Source organism: Notamacropus eugenii, chromosome 6 (assembly GCF_028372415.1).
Source record: "Notamacropus eugenii isolate mMacEug1 chromosome 6, mMacEug1.pri_v2, whole genome shotgun sequence".
Classification (NCBI taxonomy): domain Eukaryota; kingdom Metazoa; phylum Chordata; class Mammalia; order Diprotodontia; family Macropodidae; genus Notamacropus; species Notamacropus eugenii.
In genome coordinates this window covers 344,805,643-344,820,690 of record NC_092877.1, presented here as the reverse complement: position 1 = coordinate 344,820,690, position 15,048 = coordinate 344,805,643, and the positions used below count along the sequence as shown (strand labels likewise).

At 39.7% G+C, this 15,048-nt stretch overlaps 1 protein-coding gene across 1 annotated transcript in view; it reads right to left on the bottom strand.

Moving 5' to 3' along the window:
• GNB4 (G protein subunit beta 4) overlaps window positions 1-15,048 on the bottom strand; it is a 53,637-nt gene that overhangs the window by 26,755 nt on the left and 11,834 nt on the right. The window contains exon 2 of the mRNA XM_072618422.1: window positions 1,649-1,760. Within this exon, the coding sequence (XP_072474523.1) occupies window positions 1,649-1,705 (57 nt within the window). The 5' untranslated portion in view covers window positions 1,706-1,760. The remainder of the gene's footprint in view (window positions 1-1,648; window positions 1,761-15,048) is intronic.

Genomic DNA, 15,048 nt, shown 5'->3' with positions numbered 1-15,048 from the left:
GAATAAATACAAGGCAATTTTGAGGGAGAAGTATGAACACCTGAGGAGATTCAGAAAGGCCTTTTTTTAGCTAAACTTTGAAGGAGACTAGGGATTCTAAGGGGTAGAGATAAGGAAAGAGTGTATGTCAGGCATGGGGGACTGGCCAATGACTGGAGGTATGAAAACAGGAAATGGAAAGCCCTAAGTGTTTTACAGGAAGGTCAGACTGCCTGAAACACAGAGTGCATGAAGGGAAATAATGTATAATAAGGCTGAAAAGACGGGCTACAGCCAGTTTGTGAAGGGCTCACACAGAAGTCTCAGGGTTGAAGACAACATTTCAAATGTAGTTTGACCAGTATTCAAGACCCAGTGCTTCTGGTAGGAAGTACAAGATGACACTGACTTTTCTGGAAGTCAAAATAAAATGCTGACTAATGAGAATTTATAATCAACTAAAATCCCAAAGTTTCTTTTACTACTTCAGTAAGTACTGAAGAAGCAGAAAAGTCAGTCAAGAGCTTTCTGAACTTGACCTCTGGTGAGGGTACCTGATTTTGTGTAGAGGAAAACTCTCCAAAATTTTTAGAGAAGGCTCTAAATGGATGTTTTTTCCCCTGGTATCTTCTTTCCTCAATATAAATGGACAATGTCAGGCATCCCATTTCAAAAAAGAATAGAACAGTATGTCAGAAGTGTTGTTGATAGTCAAGGGAATTCTGCCAGCTGCTGGAGAGCTCCCTGACTAGGATTTTACTGTGTTGATTTTGAGTTAATGGAATGAACCTCTACTAACTCAGTCATGAAATGGCAGGCTAAGCTACCAGCAGCGGGTAGAGAAGAAGGTTCTCTGTTCTTCCAGAATGGGAAGGTGTGTAGCATTCTGATGGATAGGAGAATTCAGTGTCCCTTATACATATCCCAGGCTTCCAAAGGCACCACAGCAATCTCAGTTAATAGTAATGTATTTCTTTCTCAGGTGAAAGCTAATTAGTGACTTCAGATGATGACCACTCTTCTCCAAGATCATTCCCTAACTCTTAGCAATCACTTGTGTGCCTACTTGAGTGTGTCCTTTGAGGCTTATGTTAAGATGATGAATGTGAAAGCGTTTCCTAAAATGTTAAAATTACATTTTAACAGGTTTGTTTCAGGATTTTTGTTGGGCTTCAAACCCAGAGAAGTTAGTCAGTCAACAAGCACTTATTAAGCCCCTATTGTGTGCCAAGAACTGGGGTAAGTGTTAGGGATTCAAATAAAGGCAAAAAAACCCAACTCTTGCCTTCAAGTAGCTTACATCCCAATGAGGAGACAAGATGGAAATAACAAGGTATATACACAATGTATAGAGAGAGTAAATGGAGGGTGGGCAGGTGCTACTATAATACCCATTTTATAAATGAGGAAATTAAGGCAGACAGAGGTCAGATGACTTGCTCAGGCCACACATTAGGAGGTGTCTGAGGTGAGCTTTGTCTCCGCTCTAGTCACTGTGGCATTGCCTAGTCAACTGCCTGATAAGAGGCACACTCTGTGCCTGGAACTGTCCTAAGGGAACTTAACTGGCTAAACTGCTGTATGATGACTGGCACTATGCTCTTTTTTAATGGAAATGTGGTAAGCAGAACTAAAGTTGTGACAAGACAAGACAAGCGTCAGGTCTTACCTTGATCTGCCCCCGAAGCTGCTCTGCTTCCTGCCGTAACTGCTCCAGCTCACTCATCCTCCAAGCCTGTGCTTGCCTTGCGCTTAGTGACAGACAATACTGCTGAGGATAACTGTCAAAAAGAAATTTTTTTCCCCATATTAATCTCTTTAAATATGCATATGCAACTCTGCATTCATTATGAAATTTAACTTAGATAGCTACTACTGGAATAGTTATATATTACACACCAACCCATTTAATATCTTAGTCTTTTAAAAAGAAATGTAATCAAAGTGGTAAATGAGGAGAAAAAAATCTTTTAGCTAAAGTATTCAACACTGAAATAGTACTGCTAGAAGGGAATCAGTAAGAAACAAATTTAAATCATCTTGAAGGCAAGTAGAGGAATAGTGACTTGGTTTTAGGAGTGAATAAAAATCATAATGGAAAAGTCAAAGACTACTTTCTAAAGTTCACCTGCCTGACAAGTATCTCAAATGGTAATGAGCTATAAGTGACAAGCCAATCAACAAGCAATTATCATGTGTTCTCCTATACACAAAGCACTGGGAACAAAAAATTGGCATGCTTTTATTAAAGAGGTGTGCCCTGGTCCCACAAAACACATCAGAGTCAGTCAGTTAACTAAGCTTTTGTTGACTGCCTCCTATGTGCTAGACACTGCGCAAAGGGCTGAGAATTAAAAAGGCGAAAGATAATATCTGCTCTCAAAGAGCTTACAGTCCAATGGGGGAGCCAACATGCAAAAAACAATAAACAAACAAGATATATACTGGATAAACTGGAAATAATCAAAAGAGGGAAGTCAGTCCCATTAAGGGGAATGAGAAAAGACGTTACAGAAGGTGAGACTTTAGATTTGAAGAAAGCCAGGGAAACCAGGAGGCAGAATTGAGGGGGGAGAGCTCCATGGTCTGGAGAATAGCCAGTCACTAGATCCCAGAGTCCACAAGGGTTGTGTAAAGTCCAAGACGACTGTTGAGGAAGGGGCTGGGTTACAAAGGGCTTTAAAAGCTGAACAGATGTGATGTTTGATCACAGACACATCATGAAGCCAACAGAGTTGATCGAAGAGAATGACAGTATCAGATTGGTGCTTTGGGAAGGGCAGTTTGACAGCTGAATGAAATATGGACTCAACTGGGAGAAGATGAAGCAGACGACCAAGCAACCAACTACTGCAACAGTCTGGGTCCAAGGCAATGAGAGTATGCACCAGGCTGGTGGCAGTGCCAGAGGAGAGAAAGGGGTGCATACAAGAGCTGTACCAACCATAGCACTCAGCAACTGATAGGACATAGGCACTGAGACCTGGGGGGGGGGGAAGGGGGAAGAGAGAGACAGAGAGACAGAGAGACAGACAGAGAGAGAGAGAGAGAGAGAGAGAGAGAGAGAGAGAGAGAGAGACAGAGAGAGGAGATGAGGATGAAGCTCAGGCTGGGAGCCAAGGGGACTGAGAGGACAATGATGCCCTCTACAGCAATAGGGTAGTTAGAAAGACAGTAGACAGAGATGTAGAATCAGTGAGAAGGGCAATCTGCTGGAGAAGATGAGATGGAATGGGACCACCTGTACATGCAGAGGAGTTTGCAAAGGGCCACTTCATCATGAGACAAGGATGAAAGAAAAAGTGGTGAAAAGCATCTGGAGTGAGGTGAGATGAAGAGGGAACAGAAGAAGCCCTTAAGGAATGGCCTCAATTTTTTCAGCGAACTATGGGGCAACCCCTCAACTAAGGGGGTGGGGAGCCATGAGAAGTTTGAGAAGGGATGAAAAGGTTTGGGAAAGCTGATGTGGTTAGTGAGATAGTAAATTAGGGAGGTGTAAAAGGATTGCCTTTCTGCAGTGAGGTCCCAGTTGAAATTCTGTATCACAAATTAGTAGTGGACCCAATCAGAAGTTTCATGATTTTCTCCATTATTTAGCAGCACTTAAGTAGGAGTGAAGGCAGGGAGTGGTGGGGATAATTGAAGGTTGCGGTTTGCAAGGGGAAAATCTTCTACAGAATAAAGGGGCAGAGAAATCACAAGAAGACAGTGTAGAATTACTTCACCAAAGGATCAAGTCTGGGAAGGGAGTGGAGTGTAGACAGTGCAGAACTGATGACTTGAGAAACAACTGAGGGGTTAAGGGATCAGAGGTGACAGTGAGGACAAAGAGCAGGTTTGGAGGGAAATAAGTAAAAGGAGAAACTGGGAGGTTGAGGTATCTGAGGGAGCATCATGTGTGTGTCAAAGTTCCCTGGCATGAGAACAGAAGCTGAGGAGCAGAGTGAGACTGCCAGGCACTGAACTCACTAAGGGAGGGAGGAGCGTCCCAGAGGTCTCTAGACAATCGCCCCTACAAGTTTTACTGGGTGAGCAACGTGGACTGAATGAACCTCTAAGGAAGAAAGGTGATGGTGGTAGAAGGAAAGTCTGAAAATGGCGATGGGGAGGGATAAGGATTCCAATTCTCCCATGAGAACCAGTGAGTCATAGGCATACATTTACAGAGTGTGACTAGTGCTGGAGAGGGTGGCCAAGGGAGCTGTCATCAGGAGGGAGTCAGGCCTTAGTGAATGCAAGATGGAAAAAATGGAAAAAGGTTTACAATGAAAGCAAGTCGGTTAATAATGGAGCAGGCAGAAGGGGAAGCTCTAGAGGAGGATAGGAAAGGGAAGTTGACCGCTGGGAACCAAGAAGACCAACAGGAGGTAACAAAGGAGGGATGAAACCTTCTCATCTGACCTCAGGGTCATTCTGGTATCTAAAAACACTGCCCAGTTGGGCGGATTCACTCAATTGTCATTCGCAGTAAGTGTAACATTGGGAAAGGGACTCTCAGTGCTCTTTCTCCCATAGCAGATCTCAGTAACAGCAATGCTCATCTGAACCAGGTCTGAGAAGACAATGGTGTCAAGAACCAACGTGTGGAGAACAGAAGCCACTGACACTGCTCTGGGCTGATCCCTGTCTCTCCACCCTCCCCTCCGATACATCCATTCACCCTGAACCTCCTCTCAGACTGAGCTGCTCTGGGATCACTGTGTCTGTGTGCTGCACGCTAATATCAATTTGTATAATGCCTCAAAGCTCACAAAGCACTTACTTTACAAATCCATATGGCAGGGAGTACAAATATTAATGTTCTCATTTTAATGATGAGAAAACTGAGGCCTTGATTAGTTACGTGCTTTATAGTCACAGTCAGTCACTCAGCCAGTAAATAAGCATTTATTAAGTGCCTATTATGTGTCACGTGGGGCAATTAGATGGATCAGTGGATAGAGAGCTGGGCTTGAAGTCAGGAAGACCTGTGTTCAAATCTGGCCTCAGACACTTATTAGCTCTGTGACCCTAGGCAAGTCACTTAACTTCTATTTGTCTTAATCCACTTCAGTATCTTTGCCAAGAAAATCTCATGGACAGAGTGCTATGATCTATGGGGGTCACAAAGGGTTGGACACAACAGAGTGACTCAACATGTCAGACACTGCACTAAGCACAGGGAGATTGTACAAAGAAAGGAAAAAAAAATCCCCTGCTCTCAAGAAGCTTACCATCTAATGATGGAGACAACATGCAAATAGCTTCGTACAAACAAGATTAAACCCAGTCTGCTGATTCCAACTCCATGGTCAGGTTTTCCTGACTCCTATCTACTATGGCACCATTTCTTTCAAAATAAGATTCAGTAAGAAACAGATTTTTAAAGGAAGAAAAGTAATGGCAAGGGAAGGACTGAGAATTTATTCTTGTTCCTGATAAATGATACCAAAGATCTGTACTTGAAAGTTTCTCTTTGTAATTGCATTATCATGCTCAAAGTAAAACATTTAAAACACTCTTGCCCTTAAGAAACTTATATTTTATCAAATAAGATTAACATAAAATATACACAAATAAAACCAATCTCCCATGTACAATATGGAAGGGGGTTGATTAATTTTCAGAACAAGCCATTGTCTGCCTGTGGGATTTAATGTGAAAAATATCATGCAAATGTAGATAATATCACTATTGCTATTACTATTCATTATTGATAATACTAACTGTAAGCACGCACATTTGTTATGGGAGAAGCACAAGAGACTTGCTTATGTGAGGAAAGATGACGTAGAAAAAACAGTGCTCGAAGGTTTAGACCATCATAGCAACATGGAATCTAAATTTTATATTATTATTTACCAAACTAATGATATATAATATTACTATTTATCAAAATACAAAACCAAGAATATTTAAAAAGAAGCCATTTTTTGAAATGAATTAGAGTTATTTTTCTCCCATTTTTTTAATGAAAAAGAAGGGCATTGGCTCTGTTTTATACTAAGTATAACTGGGCAGCTAGGTGGTGCAGTGGATAGAGCACCACTGCACGAGTCAGGAGGATCTGAGTTCAAATGTCACCTCAGGCACTTGACACTCACCAACTTTGTGACCTTGGGCAAGTCACTTAACCTCAATTGCCTCATCCTGGGTCATCTCCAGTCATCCTGATGAATATCTGGTCACTGGATTCAGATGGCTCTGGAGGAGAAGTGAGGCTGGTGACCTGCACAGCCCTCCCTTACTCAAAACTTGCACTCAAGTGTAGATCATGTCATTATTTCTCTGATGGCGTGGTCTTCTTCAGCAAAAAAGGACGAACACACTAAGTATAACTACCATACCAATAATTCTTGTCTCCTGAAGGAATACCTGACTATAATAGGTTGGTTGGGTTTTTCTGGGCAGAGGGTGAAGGCCTATGTTGAAGGGAAAGGAGAAAAAATTATTTAGGATGGACATTTAAATGCAGGAAGGGTTAATTTTACTTGGAGCAGAACAGCTATTTGGGGTGTGCATATTTACTTGACAGCCATCTTATCTGTATAGGGTATTATTTTATTTTTCTTGCCTATTTTCTTCAGTGTCACTATCCTTTTATCATTTTAGTATTAAAACATACTACCAATAATTTTTACTTGTTTCTGGAATCATACTATTTTGTTGCTGTTTACTTCAAGAGAAACAGCATGCTCTGTCTAGGTCCAAGAAAGGTAATCATTAGCTTACAGCACAATATGTGAATTTAGTGTAATTAGTATATTGCTTTTTAAAAATCTGATCACATACTCATACCCTCTGAAGCTCAAAAGGAAGGGAAGAGAACCTACACTGGCAGTTGCATTCTTAAAAGAAAAAGAAATGACCTAAAATATATGCCCTAAGATTTGCACATACAATCAGCTAGTCTTTTGAAAAAGAAAGTAGATCAATTCCAAATATGTGATCCGACACATTAAAACTACTTTATTAATATTACAAAATGTTAAGCACACAGTAAACACTATATACATGAACAGAATTGAGAGTCAAAAGCTTGACATTTCTTTTTCCACCCGAACAAAGGAAACTACTCAACACTTTTCTTGAATAAAGAACTTTGAAAATCAGCAGGAGAATTGGCCACAAGAGTTACTGGTAATAACAACAAAGTTCACTTCCCAGAAGGGCCTTTCATTTCTGAAGTCATTCCTTGCTTTGTTACAGGAAGGAAAAAAGAAAGCATCACAGAACTGGAGAAGAGCAGACGTTATTCCAATTCTACCCCATAAAAAAAAAAAAGATGAGGAGGGGAAGACAGTAGTTTACAAAGTAAGTCCAAATGTATTTACTTCTTGGCAAAATTGTAGCATTACTAAAGGAATAATTTGGTGAACATCTATAAAAAGAAGCTAAGATCACAAGGACTGAGTATAGCTTCATCAGGAGCATCCTAGAACAAATCATCACAAACAAAACTTATTTCCTTTTTTTAAAAAAATCGTTTACTGGATTGGAGAAGGTGCTACAGAAACAGTTTACATAGATTTTAGAAAGACTCTGACAAAGTCCCTCAAGCTCTCCTTGGGGGGCGGAAGTCAGAAAGCTGGGCATCACGATAGCAGACACTGGTGGATTCAGAAACAGCTGAATGCTCAGGCCCAAACAATAGTCATGAAATCATTTGCTATTAACTTGGAGGGAGGCCTCTAGTGAAGTGTCCCAGGAATTGGGCCTGTGCTATTTAACATTTTTATCAATGATCAGGATGAAGGCACAGAAGGCATGTTTATCAAGTTTGCAGATAACAGTATCAGTCATAACAAAAATACTAAAAATAAGCCGGACTGATTTACTATAACGGCTAATCTTGGTTCTAACTTGACAGGATTTGAAACACTCATCCTCTTCTAAGTAGAGATGGGAACAATGTGTACAGAACTTGTCAGAGGTGGCTGTCTCACAGCTGGTTATTATATGTGTTTTGTTGTTTCCGGGAAAGGGAGGAACAGAATGAGAAAAGATTCAAGTGTAATGTGATAACTGTCTCAAGTATCTGAAGGGTTCATGTAGAAGGCTTGGCCCCAGAAGACAAAGCAATAGGTGTTAAGTTGTGGAGGCAGATGTAAGCCTGAGGGAAGGAAACAACTCAAACTGTTCCAAACTGAACTGGGATGCTTAGGGAAGTCATGGGTTTTTCCTAACTTATCTCCAGAAAAAAGAAGAGATGACTTCTTGTCACAGTGTGTCACAGTCAAAGCTGGTTCTTTCTGATTACTGCTGTGGCAGAAAGAATTCCTGTTAAGATGTAGGTTTGACTAAATGGCTTCAGAGGTCCCTTCCAACTCAGATCTCAGAATTCCACAACTTCAGTTCTTTATCTGTGCTTTCAAATATTCAGGGACTCAAAGCAATGCTCGGTTTACTGAATCCTTTGGGGGTAGGGAGTGCACATCTTGGTTTTTGACAGACTAAATAAAAAGGGGAACAGGATTCAAGGTAGAATAGTCTCAATCCATTTAAAAAAATATTTCTCCCTATACATCCTACCACTTGTGGATTCATTTGGCTTAATAAGTTCCTCCTCAAAATACAAATGAACCTTGGGAGAGTTAAGCCTAATTCACATCTTTATATGAATAAGTTTTGATTAATAAAAGTTATCAATACCACAAAATCTCCTCAAGGGCAGACACTGTGGTGCTGTTTTTTTAATCTTTGAATCTCCCACACTAGTACAGTAGTTCAGTGATTAAATCTCTGTTTAATTAAGTTGTTTGGGAGAGTAAGAAAAAGAAATTTTGCAGTGAAAATCTTTTAGAAGCTGTGGTGGGCAGCTGAAAAACTTAATGTCCAGGTAGGCTCTGTATGTATATGAGAGAGAGAGAGAGAGAGAGAGAGAGAGACAGAGAGAGAGAGAGAGAGAGAGAGAGAGAGAGAGAGAGAGAGAGAGAGAGAGAGAGAGAGAGAAGAGAGAGAAAGAGAGAGAAAGAGAGAAAGAGAGAGAGAGAGAGAGAGAGAGAGAGAAGGCAGCAAGCTGCTGGGTAACAAAGAGACACATTCCTGCCCGAGAAGCTGGGGTGACACTGATGGCAGAGTGAAGGTTTCAAAACCTGTGTGCAAAGTTATGGGCCTCAGTTTCTCCAAGTTCCTATAGTAATTAAGTCCACAACAGTCCAGCCTGTCCAATTTAACCCAGTGTTTTCTCATCTAAACCTTGCTATTCACTCCAGAGATGAAGGATATAAAAGGGAATGTTCTTACACACTCCTTATTTCTTTTATCAACCAACAAGCATTGTTAAGTGCCTACTACGTGCTTAGGTCCTATGCTGGGGACATAAAGACAAAGCAGAATAATCTCTGACTTTAAGCGGCTTACAAAAGGAGACAATATATACAAACGTAAATATATGTAACAAAAATAGATAATGAGGGGAGAATGGGCCACAGAGCACATCCCTCACATGAGGGTGAGGAGATCAGGAAAGGCCTCATGGAGGAGCTGGGCTGTGAGCTGAGCTTAGAAAGAAACCAGGAATTTTTAAAAGTAGGAAGTGATAAGAGGGCATTCACGGCACAGAGTGACAAAATATCTTGAGTGAGGAACAGAAGGGCTAGTTTTAGCTAAACTGTAGATTATGTGAGTGAACTGATGAGAGCAATTACTTATGCCTACTGATGCCAAGCACCATGCTATGTACTGGGGATAAAAACAGGCAGCTGGGTGGCAATGCACATTATTGAATTTGTTGTCAGGAAGATCTGAGTTCAAATCCTACTTCAGATGCTTACTAGCTGTGTGACCTTGGGTGAGTCACTTAACCATTGTCTCAATTTCCTCATATGTAAAATGGGGATAATACTTCACAGAGTTGCTGTGAGGAACAATAAGATATTATACATTATACATAAAGCACTTTGCAACTTTAAGGTATTTTATATTATTGCTATTATTTAGAAGTGTGAAAGGTCCTTTTCTCAAGAAGCTCACATTCTAACAGGAGGAAGCAGCACATTTAGGAGGGTTCAGCTGTGGGGCCTATGGCAAGGCCTAGGGCATATCTGTGGGTCAGATAGCAGTGCACAGAGGTCTGGAAGGTGTAGCAGCAGGTAGATAATAAGGTCTGATGGTCCTCCTTCCCACCATGACTCCCTGCTCATCCAAGCAGTTTGAGCAGCCTTGTCTACTGTGAAGAGATGAGAGGGCCTGTGGTCCACGAGCGTCTCACTAGAATGGGGAAAAGGGAGGGACAGTGGCAGAAAAGTTGGAAAAAGGTAATTCTCCACACTTGAAGTGCCTGGATAAAGGCTGGGCAGTCTATGCAGGAGATGGGGGGAAGGCTCCCCACATCCATTGGGATAACATTTAGAAAGCCTGGGGCAAGAGTTGGGAAGCCAGGAGAGCAAAGGTTTTGAATGTCAGAGAAATCTGTATTTGATTCTAAAGGCAATTGGGAGCCACTGAAGTTTACCAAGGAAGGGAGTGATACGGTTAGATCTATGCTTTATAATAACCTTTTGATAGTTATACGTTAGATGAACTGGAAAAAAGGGAGTTACTTGAAGCAGAGAGACCAATTAGGAGGCTGTTACACAATAGACTAGGTGAGGTCCTGAGCTGAAGTAATAGCTTTCAGTGGAGAATTACAGAATTTAAGAGTAGAAAAGTGACCATAACACTGCCCCCTGTCCCCCCTCCCCCAAGAAAAAGAATCTCTACCATAACACACCAAACAAGTGTTCATCCAGTCATTGCCATAGACAATTAAGGAGCTGCCTCAAGGGATGATGGGTTCCAACCTGTTCCACTTCTGGACAGTTCTAACAATCAGGAAGTTTTCTTTAGATCAAACCTATACTTGATATGTTGCCATTTCTACATGACAGCCCTTCACACACTTGAAGAACGGTTCTCACATCCCCATTAAGGCTTATCTTCTCCACTTTCTTCAATCATTCTTCCAAAGACATAGGCTCAGGGCTCTTCATTCTAGGTGCTCTCCCTGGGAACCTCTCAAGCTTATTCATACCATTCTTAAACTGAGCAGACACATAAGTACTGTTGTAGAGACAGTCTCTCCTTTTTGTTATTAATACAGTAAAATATATAAAGAATTTCCTTATCCAAGAGAATTAGCTCCTAAAGATACTGAATTTAAATAAATACTTTAGTAAGTGATATAAATCAGAATAGCATTTCATTACGTTAAAATTATAGAATCCACTAACAAATTCACTGTCACATTCATAATCCAAAAAGTGATTATAGTAGGACCATAGGATTTTAGAGCTGGAAGATGAAGTTCACAGTCTAAAAAAATTGAGAGCATCAAATAACATGGCCCTTAAAAGAAAGCTATAGTAAGAGATAAAAAGTAAGAGATAAAGTAAGAGATAAAAATTATGGCATGTTTTCTGCACAAGAGCAAATAAAGGGAGTTTAGTGGACTGATCAACTGTTAAAACTAAAAAATTTAAAGACATATTCTTAAAGACATTTTAAGATATTAATTTCCTCTTGCCTAATAAAGTTTCTTTTGCATGGAGAAAATTTTCAACAAATTTTGTATTTCATGCACTTTAAATAACAACACCGTATAGTGAGACTATTATGAAGCTGGGAAGAAAGCAGCAAATCCAGACATTTTATAAAAACAGCTGAGCAGTACCAGTTACGATAATTTGAATGATACCAATGAACCATTGTATCCAAGCCAATTTGTTAAATGAATTTTAAAACACACACACACGCACAGATGTGTAATTCAGAGGGCTCTCCTTTGCTCTCTCCCTCTTAAAATTCTCACAGAAATAGTACTAAAATGAAACATTTTACGGCACATACAATTATGCAACTGGGTCAGTCTGCATATAGCTACATCAACCCATAATCAAACAAGCTTTCTTTACCTACTTGTAATTTTCATGCTAATGGTTACCAAAGCTAAAACAAGTAATTCCTAAAATCCATATCTTAAGTTGTTCTCAACACCTGAAGGACATGCATCTCTTTTTGCTTCTTAAAAGCTGAAATCTACAAGACAGTAGTAAAAGGTTTACTGGAAGGAGAATCATTTCAAATTTGTGAATATTACAAAAATTTTAAGTTCACTTATATCTACTAGTCCATTTGATTTTTATTTTAGTCCAGATATGTGCTTTCACTGAAACAGAGAACTACTGGTGAGGAAACCCTCAACCAATGCAATACCAGTACAAAATTAAGAGAATTGCCAAGAGTACCGAAGGGTTTGCTGACTTGTGTGGGGTAACCTGGACAGTGTCATATTTGGGACTTGAACTCAGGTTTTCCTCTCCTAAAGGTAATAGGAAGCTCCAGGATTTGGTTGGGTTGAGAAGTCACATGATTTGCATTTAAATGATCTGGCAGGAGTATGGAGGATGACCGGAGTGGAAAGAAACTTGAGGCAGGAAGAATACTGAGAAGGCTGCTGCAATAATCTAGGCAAGAGTAATAAGGCCCGTGCTAAGGTGGCAGTTGTGTGACTAGATGTTGAGGAGCTAAAGACGTTAAGATCTATTAAATGACTGGATGGTGGAGTGAGGCAGAGAGAATGAGAAATCCAGGATAATGGTAAAATTGCAAACTTTAGGCACTGGATGAATGGTGGGGCACATGACAGAAACAGGAAAGTCTGGAAGAGGGGAGCATTTAGGGGAAAAGATAATGAGTTCATTTTTAGATATGTTGAGTTTTTAGATGTCTCCAGGATATCTATTGGATATAAAATGTCCAATAGGCAATTAGGGAAGCTCAGGTCAAAGATAAAAAGAAAGCCTGCCCCCATATGTACCAAAGTATTCAAAGTAGCATATATGGTAGTAACAAAGAACTGGAAAAAAAAACATATGTTCATCAATTAAGGAATGACTAAACAAATCATGGTTTGTTCATGAACACAGTGCAATGTTCATAAATTATAAGAAATGATAAATATGAAGAACTGGTATGAGAAAAATATGAAGTGATGCAGAATGAAATGTTCAGAACCAGGAAAACTATCTGTACAATGACAACAAAGTAAAGCAAAAGAACAAAAAGAAAAAGAGAAAGAAACTGAACTGTGTTAATTACAATAATGAAGAATCTTGGCCCTGGAAAAGAAATGACAAAATATGTCTCCTTTCTTTCTTTGCTAAAGGGCGGGGGAGTGTGTGTGTGTGGGGGTGGTGGAGGAGTGGAGAGACTCCGGGTGTAGAACACTGCCTAGACTGGCAGACTTGGCAACATACCAATTATTTTTGCCAAATTGTTTTTCTCTCTTTTTATTCTTTGTTAAAAGAGATGGCTTTTGCTTGGTAAAAGAATGGAGAATGTATGGATGTCCTTAGAAATGGAGGTGATGTAAAAACAAAAAAAGTTGCCATAACATTTTCAAAAGGAGATTGGCTGATGATGTTGTGATATGAAGAATGGATACTCTGTCCAAACAAAATTACAAGAACCTCTTTGGATTAGATAAATAATCTATGAAAGTTTAACAGAAAAATAGAAAGGACACACAATTTGATAAAGTGTTGGGATGATTTTGTTCCACTAAAGCACCCTTCCTGATGATGCAGAATATCATTCTGGTCTACTTCACTCAAACAAACAATGAGGTGCTACTTTCAGGGAAATCAATGGGATTCCTAGGCAGCTTCTCAGCACTCTATGATTGGTACTTCAGAGACTATATATTGAATACAGTTTAGAGTGTTATCCTAACTTAACACTTACCAATCATTTTTAAACAACTAATATGGAATAAGAGTCAGTTTAGCATTTTATGACCCAGGAAAGCTTAAAGACATCTCTAAATCTAGTTATTCTCTCCCTCTCCTTCCCCATTACATGTTATTTTACTAAGAATAGTTTTAATACTGATCCCTAGGGAACCCTACTGCTAAAATCCGTCCGTCCATTTATTCATCTCTATTCTCTTTAACTCATCTACAAACTACTAATAACTTCTCCTTGTTAAACAGTTAGTTGGAATCATATTTAGAAGTGGAAGGGGTCTTGGAGGTCACTGAGTCCAAATTCCTTGATTTCACAGATGAGGGAACTGAGGTACAGATAGATTAGACTTGCCTGAGATCATATAGTGTCAGAGACAGAATCTTCCTGACCAAATTCAGCATTCTATCCACTATACTACGTAGTAGCCTAATTTCTCTGTTGTAGAGAATGAAGAGGTAAATAAATTCTATGAAAAATTCAACTAACTTCCTCCAAATTAAATCAACATATACTTTGATACTTGGAGACTTGAATGAAAAGGTGGGGCTAGAAAAAGAAGGCAAAAAAAGTTGGAAAATACAGTGTTGTTATATTAAAGAATGAGAGCTCAAAGCATGCTCCTGAAGCATAATGACCATACATCATGACTATCTTCTTCAAAAACAGAATTGGTTTGCATTGGATATGGGAAGCAAAAAGTACAAAAAATGAAACTGATATTTTAACAGATAGGAAACCACTTGCTGCTGATAGGCCTGTGTACAGATCAGCAACTTGTTAGAATAAAGATAAAAAATTGTACAAGAACAAAATGGGGGAGAGGGTCAGGGAAATACTCCAACTTGACCTATTTAAACAAGTTGTTGTTGCAAGAAAAAAGGTGGGGGGGATTAAATGGTGGTAAAGACATAGAGACCAATTATGGTAATTTCATACAGAACTTTAGCTAATAAAATACAACGAAATGAAACCAAAAGAGCAAAAAAACTGTCTTGATCAACAAACACTTGTATCTCCTTGCCAAGTGAAGACACATGGAAGCCAAGTTCAGAATATTTTCATTTGTACAATCCTTCAGAGTAAAATGCCAGAAGATCATGAGCAGTATCGCCTCAAAAACCAGTAAAAAACCTATAAAGAAGAAAGAAAGTTTAAAGGATGAACAGGGGAGAGACTGAACCAAACAAAATCACTCCAAGGCACTAAGGATGAAACCATAAGGAAGGCGACAGACCAAAGAAAATATGTGCAAAGAGAAGAGAAAAGTCTCAGCCTCCAGGACCATGGAGGCAATACATTTGGGTGTGTTTATAGAAGGAAATGAAAGCTCCTTCCTGGACTGCAGCGACTGTTCTTTCTGTC